Below are 14,463 nucleotides of genomic sequence, written 5' to 3' on the forward strand. Positions count from 1 at the left end.
GGGCCGCTTCTTTTTACAATAATTGATGATTTAGATTGTGGATTAAATGGGTTCGTGGCAAAGTTTGCAGATGACACCAAGATAGGTAGTAGAGTACAAAGTGTAGAAGAAATTGAAAGCTTGCAGAGACTTGGACAGCTTAGGAGAATGGGCGAATAAATGGCAGATGAGATGTAATATTGAGAAATGGACAGTGATGCACTTTGGTAGAGGAAATAAATGGTCGGATTATTATTTGGATGGAGAGAAAATTCAAACTTCAGAAGTACTCAGGGATTTGGTGGTCCTCGTGCAGGATAACCTGAAAGTTGACCACCAGGTTGGATCAGTGGTAAAGAAGGCGAATGCTATGTTGGATTTGTTTCAAAGGGGATTGTGCACGGATGTTACCCCTCAGGTCCCCATTAAATCTGTCCCCTCTCACTTCAATAAAAGACAATGGATGCATACACAGTTATACCCAAGGGGAATGTCTTTAGTGGTGATAATACACGTCCATTGTCAATAAAGCAGACTAAGCACAACCCGAGAGACTGACAGCACAACACAGATTCACCACAGTGCATAAGAATAAAGGGGTGTTGATGAGACTCCATGTGGCACTGGTGAGACCTCATTTGGAATACTGTGTGCAGTTTTGGGCTCCATATCTTAGAAAGGATATAGCATGGTTGGAGCGGGTACAGAGGAGGTTTACCAGAATGATTCCGGGAATGATGAGGATAACATATGAGGAATGCTTAGTGGCTCTTGGACTCTATTCATTAGAATATAGAAGAATTAGAGGCAATCTCAGAGAAACGTTTTGAATAATGAATAGATTGGACAGAGTAGATATAAATAAGATGTTTCACCTGTTGGGTGATTCCAGGAAAAGAGGGCACAGTTTTAGAATTAAAAAGTACTAATTTACAACAGAGATGAGGAGAAATTTCTTTAGCCAGAGAGTAATGGATTTGTGGAATTCGTTGCCACATGCAGCAGTGGAGGCAGAAGCAATGGGGGAATTTAAAGGGGAAATTGATAGGTAACTGATTAGTCATGGTATCATGGGATATGGGGACACGGCCGGAACTTGGAACTAGATGCGAGAGCAGTTTCACGGAGCGGACTCAATGGGGAAAATGGCCTGCTTCTGTTCCTTTTTCTTGTGATCTCGTGAGCTCATTCCAGATGCAGACCACACTGAGTGAAAATGTTACCCCTCAGGTCCCCATTAAATCTGTCCCCTCTCACTTCAAACATATACCCTCTCGCTTTAGAGTCTTCCCTTTCAAAGAGCAAAAATCAATTTTCACCTTTCTGATTATCATATCCAATTCACACCTTTTGGGTGTTGGTCTGGACTCCTCCCTCTCCTATTCTTCCCTCTTTCTCTCTTGTCTTTAATTAAGGTGCCTACCTGCTCTTTGCTTAGCCCTTGAAGAAAGCCTCAGGGCCAAAACATCTGTAATATATTTTTACCTCCAATGGCCCCCAGCATTTCTCTCTGTTTTTTACTTTTCTCAGCATCTGCAGACTTTCATGTTTCACTTCATGCCTTGGTACACCAGTGGAACCGTGATCTACCTCCAGCTAATTGTGATAACGTGACTGGCTTACTCACGTAGGAGCACCACGTCATGTCAGTTGGAGATGTCTCCACAGAGTCCTTATGTGTGCAAGACCAGGAGTTTTGTAAGCACTGCAATTCTGTGAGATCCTCTGTGATTGTTGCAAGTATCACACACCTCATAAATTACATTAAACCAACAAAACAGGGAGACAATGAAATCCAACAAATTGTGCAAATGCAAAGATTATTTCTTGGATATCTTTAAATTACTGACATCCCAGGGAAGGTTTACTGATCATTTATCAGTGAAGTATTCAGGATTGTAAACTTCATTCTTAAATCAGACAGTTGAATTCAGCCTTACTCTATAATACAAAATGAAAACAACAAATAAAACAGCATGTCTGAAAGGAGAAACAGATTTAGTATTGCAATAACTCTTCATTGCTTTGCATTTGTACAATTTTGTTAGATTCTGTTTTAGAATTATGGAATGAAAGAGTTGTACAACAGAGGAATGGTCCCTTTGGCCCAAAATGTGCATGAAAACCTCCATTAATCCTCCTCATCAGAACAATATCTGTATAACCTTGCCTTGAGCCCTTGAAGGTTTTGTATCTTTATTTCTGCTTTATAAAGAACACTGCTTTAGCTTCTGTGTTTCTCCAGCATTGTTTTTACTTTTTATTAAAGATAAGCCCTGTTGGGGGCCCCGAATGGTGGTGAGGGAGAAGGTATGGACACCACTGTATCATTTCTTGCAGTCACATTCAATTCAGGCATTAACCTGATGAACCTCCTCTACACTCTGTCCAGCAGAACCACATCTTTCCTACAATGTGATGACCAGAACTGTACCTAATACTCGGAATCCAACCCAAACTGCCTTTTGTAAAGCCACAGTAATAAGATCCCAATATTCTGTCCCCTGATCTATGAAGGCAAGCTTGTTGCATGCCTTCTTCACCATCCTATCTTCCTCAGTAGTCATTTTACGGGATCTACTTGTACCCCCAGGTCCCTCAACATTCCTGAACAACTTACCATATATTGGATATGTCCTATCCCTGTTATATGTCCTTTTGCTGGTTTATTTAAAATTCTGATGTGCATGGTGCTTGCAACAACATGATTTGTCTTTTCATCAGAAACAGATAGGTTTTTATTTACAATTAAAGACAGCAAAGTTCAGTTTATTCACCTCCTTTCACCAAAGAGCCTGACAGAATTTTGTTTGCTTCAGATGTAAGATTTCTGTCAGCTTATTCAATTTTAATATTGTCCAGTTTAAAGGAACGTTTAACTGCCCTGAATGCCCTAAATGAGCATTCCTGTGAAATCAAACAAACAGCATCTTATGACAGACACCTGTGTAGCCATTAAAATGTGGTTGTTGCTTTAATGAAACATAAACGATAACTGAGATTGTATTAATGACTATATGTTGAATCCTGCATTAATACTTAACCATAATTTTCTAAAAGCCATAAGAATGATAGATGTCCATGAAATCCCAATAGAAACTATTAGACACAAGGAGAAATTGGATGATTAGTATCTTTATTGAGCATTTTACCTCTTGTATTACTGCAAATGACTTACCATTTTGGCGATGACGTTAGCTGGGATGAGGGACTCATTAGAAAGGCAGATGGTCTTGGGCACATCAGTCAGCACTTGTATCTTTCCCCAGTCAATCTCTCTGGGATCGACATAAACAACTGGCCCCTCACCTATGCAAGATAAGTCGACTTTCTAGATAAAAAGAAAGCAAAAGAAAAATGCATTGTATCAGACTTGCTGCCTGATTAATAAATGATTGGCACTGAGTTATTATTTATAAATTAGATGGCAGAATTAAAGGAATCAAAACTAAATAATTAGCTTCATTTAATTAATATTAATTAAATTATCTGTAGTAAATGGAAGGACCCTTTGTAACATCAATGGTGAGCAGGATCTTGGGGTGCAAGTCCATAGCTACTGAATGTGGTGAAAGTAGATATACAGGTACACGATCCTTTATCCGGACATCAAAAATCTGGAAAGCTCCAAAATCCGGCAAGTGGGGAGAGAGGCAGCAGTGCGAGTCGGGTGGGTGAGGGGGGGAGACCAGCAGCGCGAGTCAGGTGGGCGAGGGGAAGAGACCAGAAGTGTGAGTCGGGTGGGCGGGAGACCAGCAGCACAAGTCAGGCAGCCGAGAGACCAGCAGCACGAGTTGGGTGGGCAAGGTGGGGAGACCAGCAATACGAATCAGGCAGCTGGGAGACCAGCAGCACGAATCGGGGCGGGCGAGGGGGGTGTGGAGACTGGCAGTGTGAGTCAGGAGGGCGAGGGACCGGCAGCGCGAGTCGGACAGGCGAGGGGGGGTGGGGGTAGACAGCAGGGAGACTGGAAGGGGGTGAGGGTGGATATGGCAGCACAATTCAGGTGGGCTTAAATCTGGCTTTCCGAAATCCTGAAAAATCCAAAATTCGGAGCACACTGTCCCCCAAGGGTTCCGGATAAAGGATCGAGTACCTATAGTGGTAAAGACCACATATAGCCTTCATCAGTTGGGACACTGAGTATAAAAATTGGCAAGTCTATCAATTAATGTTTTCTGCATTAAATTTTGGTGAGGTCAGATATGGAATGTTATGTGCATTTCTGGTCACTATGTGATAGGAAGGAAGGATGCAGAGGATTTGGTGAGAGGGAAGGTGAGATTCACCTGAATATTGCCTGCATTAGAAACTATTAGACACAAGGAGAAATTGGATGAAATTGAGTTGTTTGTATAAATGTTTGCACTGTGATGCTGTTGCAAAACAACAAATTTTGTGACTCATTCATGACGATAAATTCTGATTTCTCTGGAATATTGGAGGCTGAGAGTTGATTTGATAAAAGTAGAAAAAATTATGAGGCATAAACAGGCGAAATAATTCCTTTCTAAGCGGATCTTAGTGTGAATGTGGTGAAAGAAGAAAGGAATTTAATTCTACAATGTCTGTACTTTGGAAGAAGGGCTATAAGTTTTCTTTTTGCCTTCCTGCAATACTCAAAGTTTTTTTGGACAGTAATCAGGCAAAATTCTTCGACAATGAGATGGAAGCTTTAGAATTTTCTCATTCTCTTCCAAGTAATATAATGGATCAACAAGTTGATTTATTAACAGTAGATATATCACAGATTGAGAAGAAGCAAATGTCAGATAAGGAGATGCAGCAGAAGATGGCTCACCTTGATGACGATGGCCAAGTTAACAAGACACTTGAAGCTGGCACTTTTACCTGACATGACGAAAACCATCTGAAAATTGCTTTTTTCCCTTAGGGAAAAGCCACTTCCCATACGATTTTTACAGTATGGGGGGGGGGGGGGTGTTTGCATTAATTATTCTATATTTTTTCTATATTTATTTTATTTTTCTTGATGGAGATGTCAGGAATACTTAATAATTTTAGAATGTGGGAGGTCCAAGTGGAGAGCCAGAGGGGAGTTAGACATTTTTTTGAATTTAATATAATGACAAAAAGTATCTGAGAAAGAACATCAACAGTTGAAAAGAAATTGGGTTGGAAATGTTGTAGCTTGTATTTTTAACTCTAAAGTGAGGGGAGAGGCAATTTTATTTTAAAAAAATTACCTATTAAAATTCATAAAGTGTGAAGACTTGTATTAACAAATTGTCAAATTTATTCTGAAGATTGGACTTTGATGAATATTTATGCACCAAATGTAGATGATGAAGGATTTATTAGAGATATATTTATGCATTTGGTTGAGACTCATCAAAAATATTGGTAGGAGGGGATTTTAATTGTTGTTTGGATCCAGTTTGGATAAAACTACTAAATCAGTTATTTGAACTAAAGCAGCTAAGGCAATTTTGAATTTTATGAAAGATTTGAATATAATAGATATTTGGAGGAGATTAAACCCTAAAGCAAAGGATTATTCTTTTTATTCACATAGATTTGATTCTTATTCTAGGATGTACTTATTTTTAATTTCAGCACAATTGCAAGGAAATGTTATGAATATACAAGGCCAGAATTTTATTTGATCATTTGCCACTTTTAATCTCATATTTATTTTTGGAAAAGCAACAGTTTATAGATGGAGATTAAATTCAACATTGTTAAAAAGGACAATTTTTTGTGATTTTATAAGAAACCATATTCAGGAGTTTTTAGAATTAAATTCAAATTCTTTTTCTAATTAATTTGTTGTTTGGGATACATAAAGGCATAATTAAGAGGACAAATAATAAGTTTTACATTGAAAATTAAGAAAGATTATACCAAAGAGGTTAATCAATTAGAAAAGGAAATACAGGATTTGGAAAGGATTTTACAAAAAAACCTTCAGATGAAGAAAGAAAGAAATTAATAAAGAAAAGGTTTCATTTTAATGCGATTCAGATGTATCGGACCAAGCAGGTTTTATAAAAAAACTGTATTCTGCAGATGATATTGCAAGATTAATTAATTAAATTCAGAAAAGAAGATATCATAGTATTGCAATAATTTTGGGTGTGGAAAAGGCTTTAGATAGGTTGGAACGTAAATTTTTGTTGAAGTATTGGAGAAATTTGGAATTGGTTCTACATTTATAAATTGGGTTAAAGCCTTATATAAAACCCTTTGGCAGAAGTTATTACTAATGGATAAATTTCTGCTTCTTTTCCATTAACTAGGTCAAGTCGATAAGGTTGTCCTTTGATCCTGGATTTATTTATTTTAGCAATTGAACTTTTAGCTCCACTTATTATGCAATATTCTAAGATTAAAGGAATTAAAGTTAATCAAGAAGAATATAAAATTAATTTATTTGCTGATGATATTTTGGTTTATTTAACATACCCTAAAAATTCTTTAGTACAATTACAGATTAGTTTGAAAGAATATGGGGAAGTCTCTGGTTATAAAGTTAAATGTTACAGATTGCAACATAGCTACAAAATTTAGTTGGCCGGATATTGGTATCAAATATTTAGGTATTAGAATTGATAATGATTTTTAAAAGATTATATAACCTTTATTAATAGAATTGTTGCTGATTTTTAAAAATTGAATAATTTACCTATTACTCTAATTGGTAGAGTAAACTGTGTTAAAATGAATGTTATTCATAGAATTCAATATATTTTTTAATCAATTCCATCCCAATTCCTTCAAAATGTTTTAAGGATTTAAATATGCAATTAGGAAATTTTAATGGAAAGATAAAATTCCTAGGGTTTCTTTGGAAAAATTGACTTGGAAATATATGACTTGGGGTTTTGCATCTTCCTTATTTTAAGAATTATTATAAATCAGCTCAGTTGAGATTTATAAATGTATTGTTTAACTTGTATAGTTTTCCAGTTTGGGCTGCTGTTGAATTTGATGCAATAGGGGATATGAATCCCCAAGGTTTTATTTATAAATGGAATTCTAAGCTGTTATTTGGAAGAAGTGAATAAATTGAAGCACAAATTGTGGAATAATATTGATGATGATAGGAAAATGTCTCTATATCAAAATAGGCTTATTCCCTTTTCAATGGATAACCAATTCTTGAGGGTTTGGAGATGGAAAGGTATTGGGATGAAAATTGTTGAGGATGGGAGATTTATAATATTTGAAAGAATGAGGGAAAATTTAATATATCTAGCAATACTTTATTTTGTTATTACCAAGTTAAACCTTTTTTATCTGGCAAAATAGGTTCTATTTTGAAGTTGCCTAATCAAAGTGAATTAGAATTACTGATTTCTAACACTACTGAAAATAAATTTATTTCAGTAATGTATAATTTACTTCAAACTAAAGCCCCCAAAATTGGGGTGCATAAATCAAGATTAAGATTGGAATTAGATTTAAGTACTCAAATAAGCAAAAAGTATTGGATGGATTTTTGTACGAATAATATGACTAAACTTATAAATGTAAGATATAGATTAGTTCAACATAACCTTTTACATCAATTATATTTGTCTCCGCAAAAATTAAATAAATTAAATGCTGCCGCATCAGATGCATGTTTTAGATGTAGATCTGAGGTTGGAACATTTTTTCACTCAACTTGGCAAAGTTAGACAATTTTGGTGAGGAGTAGGTAATTTTTTGAGATTAATTACTTGGGTCAAATTCCCACAGGACCCGATGTTATTTTTACTGAGTAATATTAAGGTTATAAGGTCAAAATTAAATTTAAATACTTATCCAATTGCAGTTACTAGGAAATGTATAGCAATAGCATTGAAGTCAGAAATCGATACAAGCATGGAAAGATGGCATATAGAACTTCGTAATTGTATACCATTAGAGATGATTACTAATAATTTGCAAGAGAAATATCACATTTGTTGGAAATAATGAAGCCCATATCGACAAATTTTTGGTTTGCATGTATGATTGACTCTCTGAAGATGACACTTCTTGGTAACCTCCAATAGATTTTTATGTATAAATGTTTTATTTCTTGGCATTCTCCAGTTTTTTCTTTCTTTTCTTTTATTTTAGGGGTGGGGGGTTGAGGGAGATAGGAGTATATTACCACATGTAATAATTTTTTTTTTAAATTTACAATCAAATGTAATGTAGGATATGTATTATGTAGAGACAGATGAAATTAGTTCTACTTGGCATCCTGAGCCAAAGGGAATGCGCACACACATGTGTTTACATATGTGCACTCCATGCATACCAAATGGGAAAGAAAATAAAGATCTCAGGGGAAATATGTTGGGACTGAAACTTCTTGCACAAGTCTCTGACTCAGGCACAATGGAATGATGACTTCCTTCTAAATTTTAACAGGAGTATAAATCTCTGAGACTCTCCACAGCTTCCTTCATCTTACTAATGAGCACAGTTCCTATTTTTTCACCCTCAAATGCACCAAGCTCCCCTTCAAACACTTCTGTACTGTTCACCTTGGCTGGTCTTTGTGGTGGTGAGGTTAGATTAGGTTGCTCTTCAATTTAGAGATGCCTTAAATTATGAATATATTATTAATCTCTTATTGTTTGGAGAAGGTAGCTTCAAATTCAATGAGTAATTTTCTTTTTATAACTGAGTGAATTGCACAACTACAATTACATATAAATGAGCAAGAATGAACCAAACTAGTTGGGACTCGAGTCACAGTGAGGCCAATTGAGTAGTGATGGCAAGATTTATGAAGGACTTTAATAAACCAGAGACAAGATTTCAACGATCTGGCATATTTCAGTACTGATTCTTGCCAGTGATGCAAAAGATTAATTAAATCTGATTTCAGGCATGCCACTGTGGAACAAGAACAATCTGCATCTCCACATCACTGACACTATTCTAAGACACTGTTATTTTCTCCAAGCACAACATCTTCCTGAATTTGTTTCTCATTCATCAGCCTAATGAGTTACAGTAATGTAGTTTTTGAACTTTATAAATTCAGGGTTATTAATAATGCTGCCATCACCAGAGGTTTCAACTAGTATTAGAGGGCAATCAACACTATATATACTTTAATATGGAAACTATTATTAAGTGTGTCATTAAGTGTGTAAAAATAAATAAATTTCTCAAACATATTGATTAGGTCAGAACTATTTTTTAAAATAAACCAGTATTTGGCCACATTTGGTGTAGTTGGTGGAATCCTACCAAAACATGGAAAGTACCGAAGAGAAGTGGAGAGAAAGAATGAAGAACATTGAGACAGATGACACAGGCTGAATGGGGTCTTGTTGCTCAGTCACTGATCAAAATTGGCTGACCTGTATATAGAAAATACAGCAATGAAACTACCTTAGGCTATTAAATATTGGCTAATGGAATTAAGTCTTCCAGATAATTTATAAATTAAGCAATGTGTACATTGCTTGAAGATTTGTAGCTTACATAAAGAAATAGATGCTTTCTTTTAAGCCTCTCTGATTGATATGTTTTGGGAATGTCCAAACTAAAAGAATTTTGGGAACAATTCTTCCAAACTTTATCAGAGATTCTTAGGATCAAATTGGAACTGTGCCCTTTCATTGAGGAAAATATTTCCTTTAACTTAATTCAAAAAGAATAGTAGCTTTTATTTCATTGATAGCCAGATGAGAAATTTTGGTGAAATGGAAGATAATTTAGAACCAACTCCAATGCAATGGGTACAGGACATTATGTCTTGCTTGAGTTTGGAGAAAATTAGAGATAACATTAAAGAAACCAAGGTTGAATTTGACAAGACATGGGGCCCATTCATGGACTATTATCACAATTTGAATACATAGACGGGGATACTCTGGGGGTTCCTATTTGATGTTCCAGATCCGAGGCTCGATTCTTCACATATGATTTGCTGGTGACTGTGTTTAGTGCCAGGGGTAGGATTAAAATGGGAGGGTCTTCTTTTTCTTTTATTTTCCATTTTAAGTGGAAGAGATTAGTCCAATTAGATAACCAATAATGAATATGTCGTAATATTAGAATATGAGGTGAAGTTTTAATAAGGGAATTTCCATTTTATTCGAGCATGGTGTACAAGACAAGGTATAAATCACTTATGATTCATATTCTGTGTTGCACTATATAAAAGTTATGTAACTAATTTTTCTTTATCTTTGGCTTGGCTTCGCGGACGAAGATTAATGGAGGGGTAATCTCCACATCAGCTGCAGGCTCGTTTGTGGCTGACAAGTCCGATGCGGGACAGGCAGACACGGTTGCAGCGATTGCAAGGGAAAATTGGTGGGTTGGGGTTTGGTGTTGGGTTTTTCCTCCTTTGTCTTTTGTCAGTGACGGGGGCTCTCGGTCTTCTTCAAAGGAGGTTGCTGCCCGCTGAACTGTGAGGCGCCAAGATGCACGGTTTGAGGCGATATCAGCCCACTGACGGTGGTCAATGTGGCAAGCACCAAGAGATTTCTTTAGGCAGTCCTTGTACCTCTTCTTTGGTGCACCTCTGTCTCGGTGGCCAGTGGAGAGCTCGCCATATAACACGATCTTTGGAAGGCGATGGTCCTCCATTCTGGAGACGTGACCTACCCAGCGCAGTTGGATCTTCAGCAGCGTGGATTTGATGCTGTCGGCCTCTGCCATCTCGAGTACTTCGATGTTAGAGATGAAGTCGCTCCAATGAATGTTGAGGTTGGAGCGGAGACAACGCTGGTGGAAGCGTTCTAGGAGCCGTAGTTGATGGCGGTAGAGGACCCATGATTCAGAGCCGAACAGGAGTGTGGGTATGACAATGGCTCTGTATACGCTAATCTTTGTGAGGTTTTTCAGTTGGTTGTTTTTCCAGACTCTTTTGTGTAGTCTTCCAAAGGCGCTATTTGCCTTGGTGAGTCTGTTGTCTATCTCGTTGTCGATCCTTGCATCCGATGAAATGGTGCAGCCGAGATAGGTAAACTGGTTGACCGTTTTGAGTTTTGTGTGCCTGATGGAGATGTGGGGGGGCTGGTAGTCATGGTGGGGAGCTGGCTGATGGAGGACCTCAGTTTTCTTCAGGCTAACTTCCAGGCCAAACATTTTTGCACCTTCCACAAAACAGGACATCAAGCGCTGAAGAGCTGACTCTGAATGGGCAACTAAAGCGGCATCGTCTGCAAAGAGTAGTTCACGGATAAGTTGCTCTTGTGTCTTGGTGTGAGCTTGCAGGCGCCTCAGATTGAAGAGACTGCCATCTGTGTGGTACCGGATGTAAACAGCGTCTTCATTGTTGAGGTCTTTCATGGCTTGTTTCAGCATCATGCTAAGAAGATTGAAAAGAGGGTTGGTGCGAGAACGCAGCCTTGCTTCATGCCATTGTTAATGGAGAAGGGTTCAGAGAGCTCATTGCTGTATCTGACCCGACCTTGTTGTTTTTCGTGCAGTTGGATAACCATGTTAAGGAACTTTGGGGGGCATCCGAGCCGCTCTAGTATTTGCCAAAGCCCTTTCCTACTCTAGGTGTCGAAGGCTTTGGTGAGGTCAACAATGGTGATGTAGAGTCCTTTGTTTTGGTCTCTGCACCTTTCTTGGAGCTGTCTGAGGGCAAAGACCATGTCAGTAGTTCCTCTGTTTGCGCGAAACCGCACTGTGATTCTGGGAGAACATTTTCGGCGACACAGGCAAAATCTTCTCTCGGATTCTCCTAAATGTAACTAATATGTAAACATTATATAGCATGTCATATTTCTCTCTACCAATCAATAAAAAGGAATGTGGAGGAAGCATGTATGAAGCTCCAAGTGGTGCAACTGTAAGAGAATGGCAAAATAAATAGGTTCCAAAAAGTTGAGGAAAATGCAAATAGACCATGGGGAATTACCAGAAGGGAGATGTTTATTGTTTTGTTGGAAGTGGGAGGGGGGAAAGAAGAAATGGATGGGATTCCCCAATGGAATAATGTACGTAAAATGCAAAGAACAATCTGGTGAAGAAAATCCTACATCATTAACTGCTTAGTGAAGAAGATGGTGGGGAAGTACTGATCGGAGTGTGGCAAGGATATTGTAGAGGGTAACTGAAGAGGGTTGAATCCACATCCATACACCATGGCATCATTGAAACATAAGGAAAAGATGAAGCTCCACAACAAGGCGGACGTGATGTGCACACGAGGGTGCACAACAGCTGCTGAAGTAATCCAAGAACATTTAACTTCTGGTGGGTTTGTGCAGTAGAACACATGGTGGATATTGCAGGAATTCAAAACCAGAATGACCAAAGACCTTGTGAAAGCCCACATGGGTCAGGGAGCATACCAATTACCTCTGTGTTAGCTGGTTTCAGCCACTCAAATTCTAGAGTCAAGTATCACTGAAGCTCTCTAAAAAGAAATTTATACAATCAATGTTTTAAACATCAAGGTCAAGCTTGAAGGCATTAAATCAGTGCAGCCTGAAATGAAAGGGGACCACCTGACCACACTGGAGATCTGTGTGAAATCCCTCCAGTACAGAACCTTGAACAATTGAAACTGCAGAAGCCATGGTGACAGCAACCAAACGTGCTGAAAACAAAGTCTTACATATTTTTATTAACTCTAGACTGGAACAGCCATCAACCTCATTGACTGATCAAAGCAATGTGAAATGGGAAGCATGCAAAGGGCTATGGGTAAGATCGGTCTCAGAAGGCGTGTCCAGCCGGCAGCAGCCAATCATAGCATAACAGTGGTTTACCACACATGTGAACCTCTAAGCACAATGACTGAAGGTGAATGTATGGCTCTTGAGCAGGCTTTAGGGACACAAATAAGTTTGCAGAGGAAATGGAGTGTGAACTGACCTCAGTGGAAGAGGAAAAGCAGCATCAGATGAACTTGTGTCTGGGAAGAGATGCCATTTTAAAAGGGTGAATAGTAGAGTTACCAGCTGGCTGCATCAGATCAAGATGGACAAATTGATTTGGAGTTATCAAGAGAAAAGCCAAGGAACCCATTTTAAAAGTCAGAACCATTCGAGTTGCCTGCCACACACTCCAGATGGATGTTTCAAAGAAGATATGAAGTGAGACTTGTGACAGGATCGGGTGAGAGGGATTGGATAGTGACAAGCGTTGGGTGAAAGTCATTGTCATGAGACAGTTTGGGGTGAGGGAGGTTATCATGTGACGGATGGGCAAGGGATTCTCATGTAACGGGGTGGGGTGAGGGGATTATTGTGTAACAGAGTGGGGTAAGGCAGGTAGGTGATTGGGGATGGGTTTGGGATTGTCAAATGTGATGGTGGGGTGAGAAGGATTGACGTTCATACCAGGATTGTGAGTAGCGCCAAAGGCCATAAAGAGAGAAGGCACTCTTGTTTACATTCACTGTTGCCTGGAGTCTGGGACAAGAGAAAGATTACAAGAAAACTGTAAAAACACAAAGATGGAGAAACTCAGCAAGTCAAGCAGTGCCCTTTATATAAAAATACATAACCAACATTTCATGCTTGACCCCTTCGTCAAGGATGGAAAAATACGGCGGGAGAATGGGTGCTTGCAAAGGCAGAAAGCCTATAAGAAAACTGCTTTGCTCGAGAAATATTGATTGGACTTTTGAACTGTGGTCATTGACAACTCTTACATTTGCCATCATGAGGGGTTTCAACTGTTGGTAGGACTATGAGATTCTGTTTACTTTACCAGAGCATCTTATTTACTCCTAGTTATTAATTGTGCAATATAACAAATAATCGCAAATACATTGTTGGATCAGAACACAATCCAATAAGGCAGCATTTTGCCACATCATGCAACCTTCAAAGATATTTGTAGTAGATATTCTTTACAGGAAAAAAAGCAATTAAAATAAACATTTCCAGGAAGATCTGTGGCCCCTGGCTATCTTGTTCTCCTTTAATATATGCTCAGATTCACTTTTGGATACTGGGATCTTGCATTGCCTTATGATTCGATGAGCAAGAGCAGTTGTATAGCAATGACAAGGAAAACAAAAGCAGAGGCAACTTAAACTCTTCTCCCTTCAGTAATCTCAGCCAGGAACATCCCTCAACCACAGAGAGGGAGGGTTATAATTCATTCCCATTTACTGTCCACCAAACTGTAGGGTGGTACATATAGTGTAGCAGTTAGTACAATGCCTTTACAGTGCTAGTGATCGGCACCAGGGTTTGAATCCCACTTTGACTGTAAAGAATTTGTACATTCTCCCCGTGTCTGCATAGGTTTTCCCCGTGGGCTCTGGCTTCCTCCCACCGGTGTAAATTGGATGACACGGACTCATGGACTGAAAGGGTCTGTTAATGTGCTGTATGTCTAATTTTTAAAAATGTGATGTTCTCCATGGTTGAATACTCTACTCAAAAATATTTATCTTCTTCCGTACGTATCCATTCTCACAACAGGGAGTTTAAAGAATAAACAGAGACAAATCTCAGGCAAAGTAAGGTATCACTTGGCAGTACAAATGTAGGACCAGATTATGCTGCAAAACATTGTGATTTTTTTCAGCACTGTTGCTCTAACCTTGTTGAT

General features: G+C 38.4%; 1 protein-coding gene across 1 annotated transcript in view; it reads right to left on the reverse strand.

The window, feature by feature from the left end:
- Positions 1-14,463, reverse strand: part of hydin (HYDIN axonemal central pair apparatus protein) — a 1,560,590-nt gene that overhangs the window by 1,170,380 nt on the left and 375,747 nt on the right. The window contains exon 18 of the mRNA XM_069900939.1: positions 3,158-3,310. Coding sequence (XP_069757040.1) covers positions 3,158-3,310 — 153 coding nt within the window. The remainder of the gene's footprint in view (positions 1-3,157; positions 3,311-14,463) is intronic.

The sequence above is a fragment of the Narcine bancroftii genome, chromosome 10 (genome assembly GCF_036971445.1).
Source record: "Narcine bancroftii isolate sNarBan1 chromosome 10, sNarBan1.hap1, whole genome shotgun sequence".
NCBI lineage: Eukaryota > Metazoa > Chordata > Chondrichthyes > Torpediniformes > Narcinidae > Narcine > Narcine bancroftii.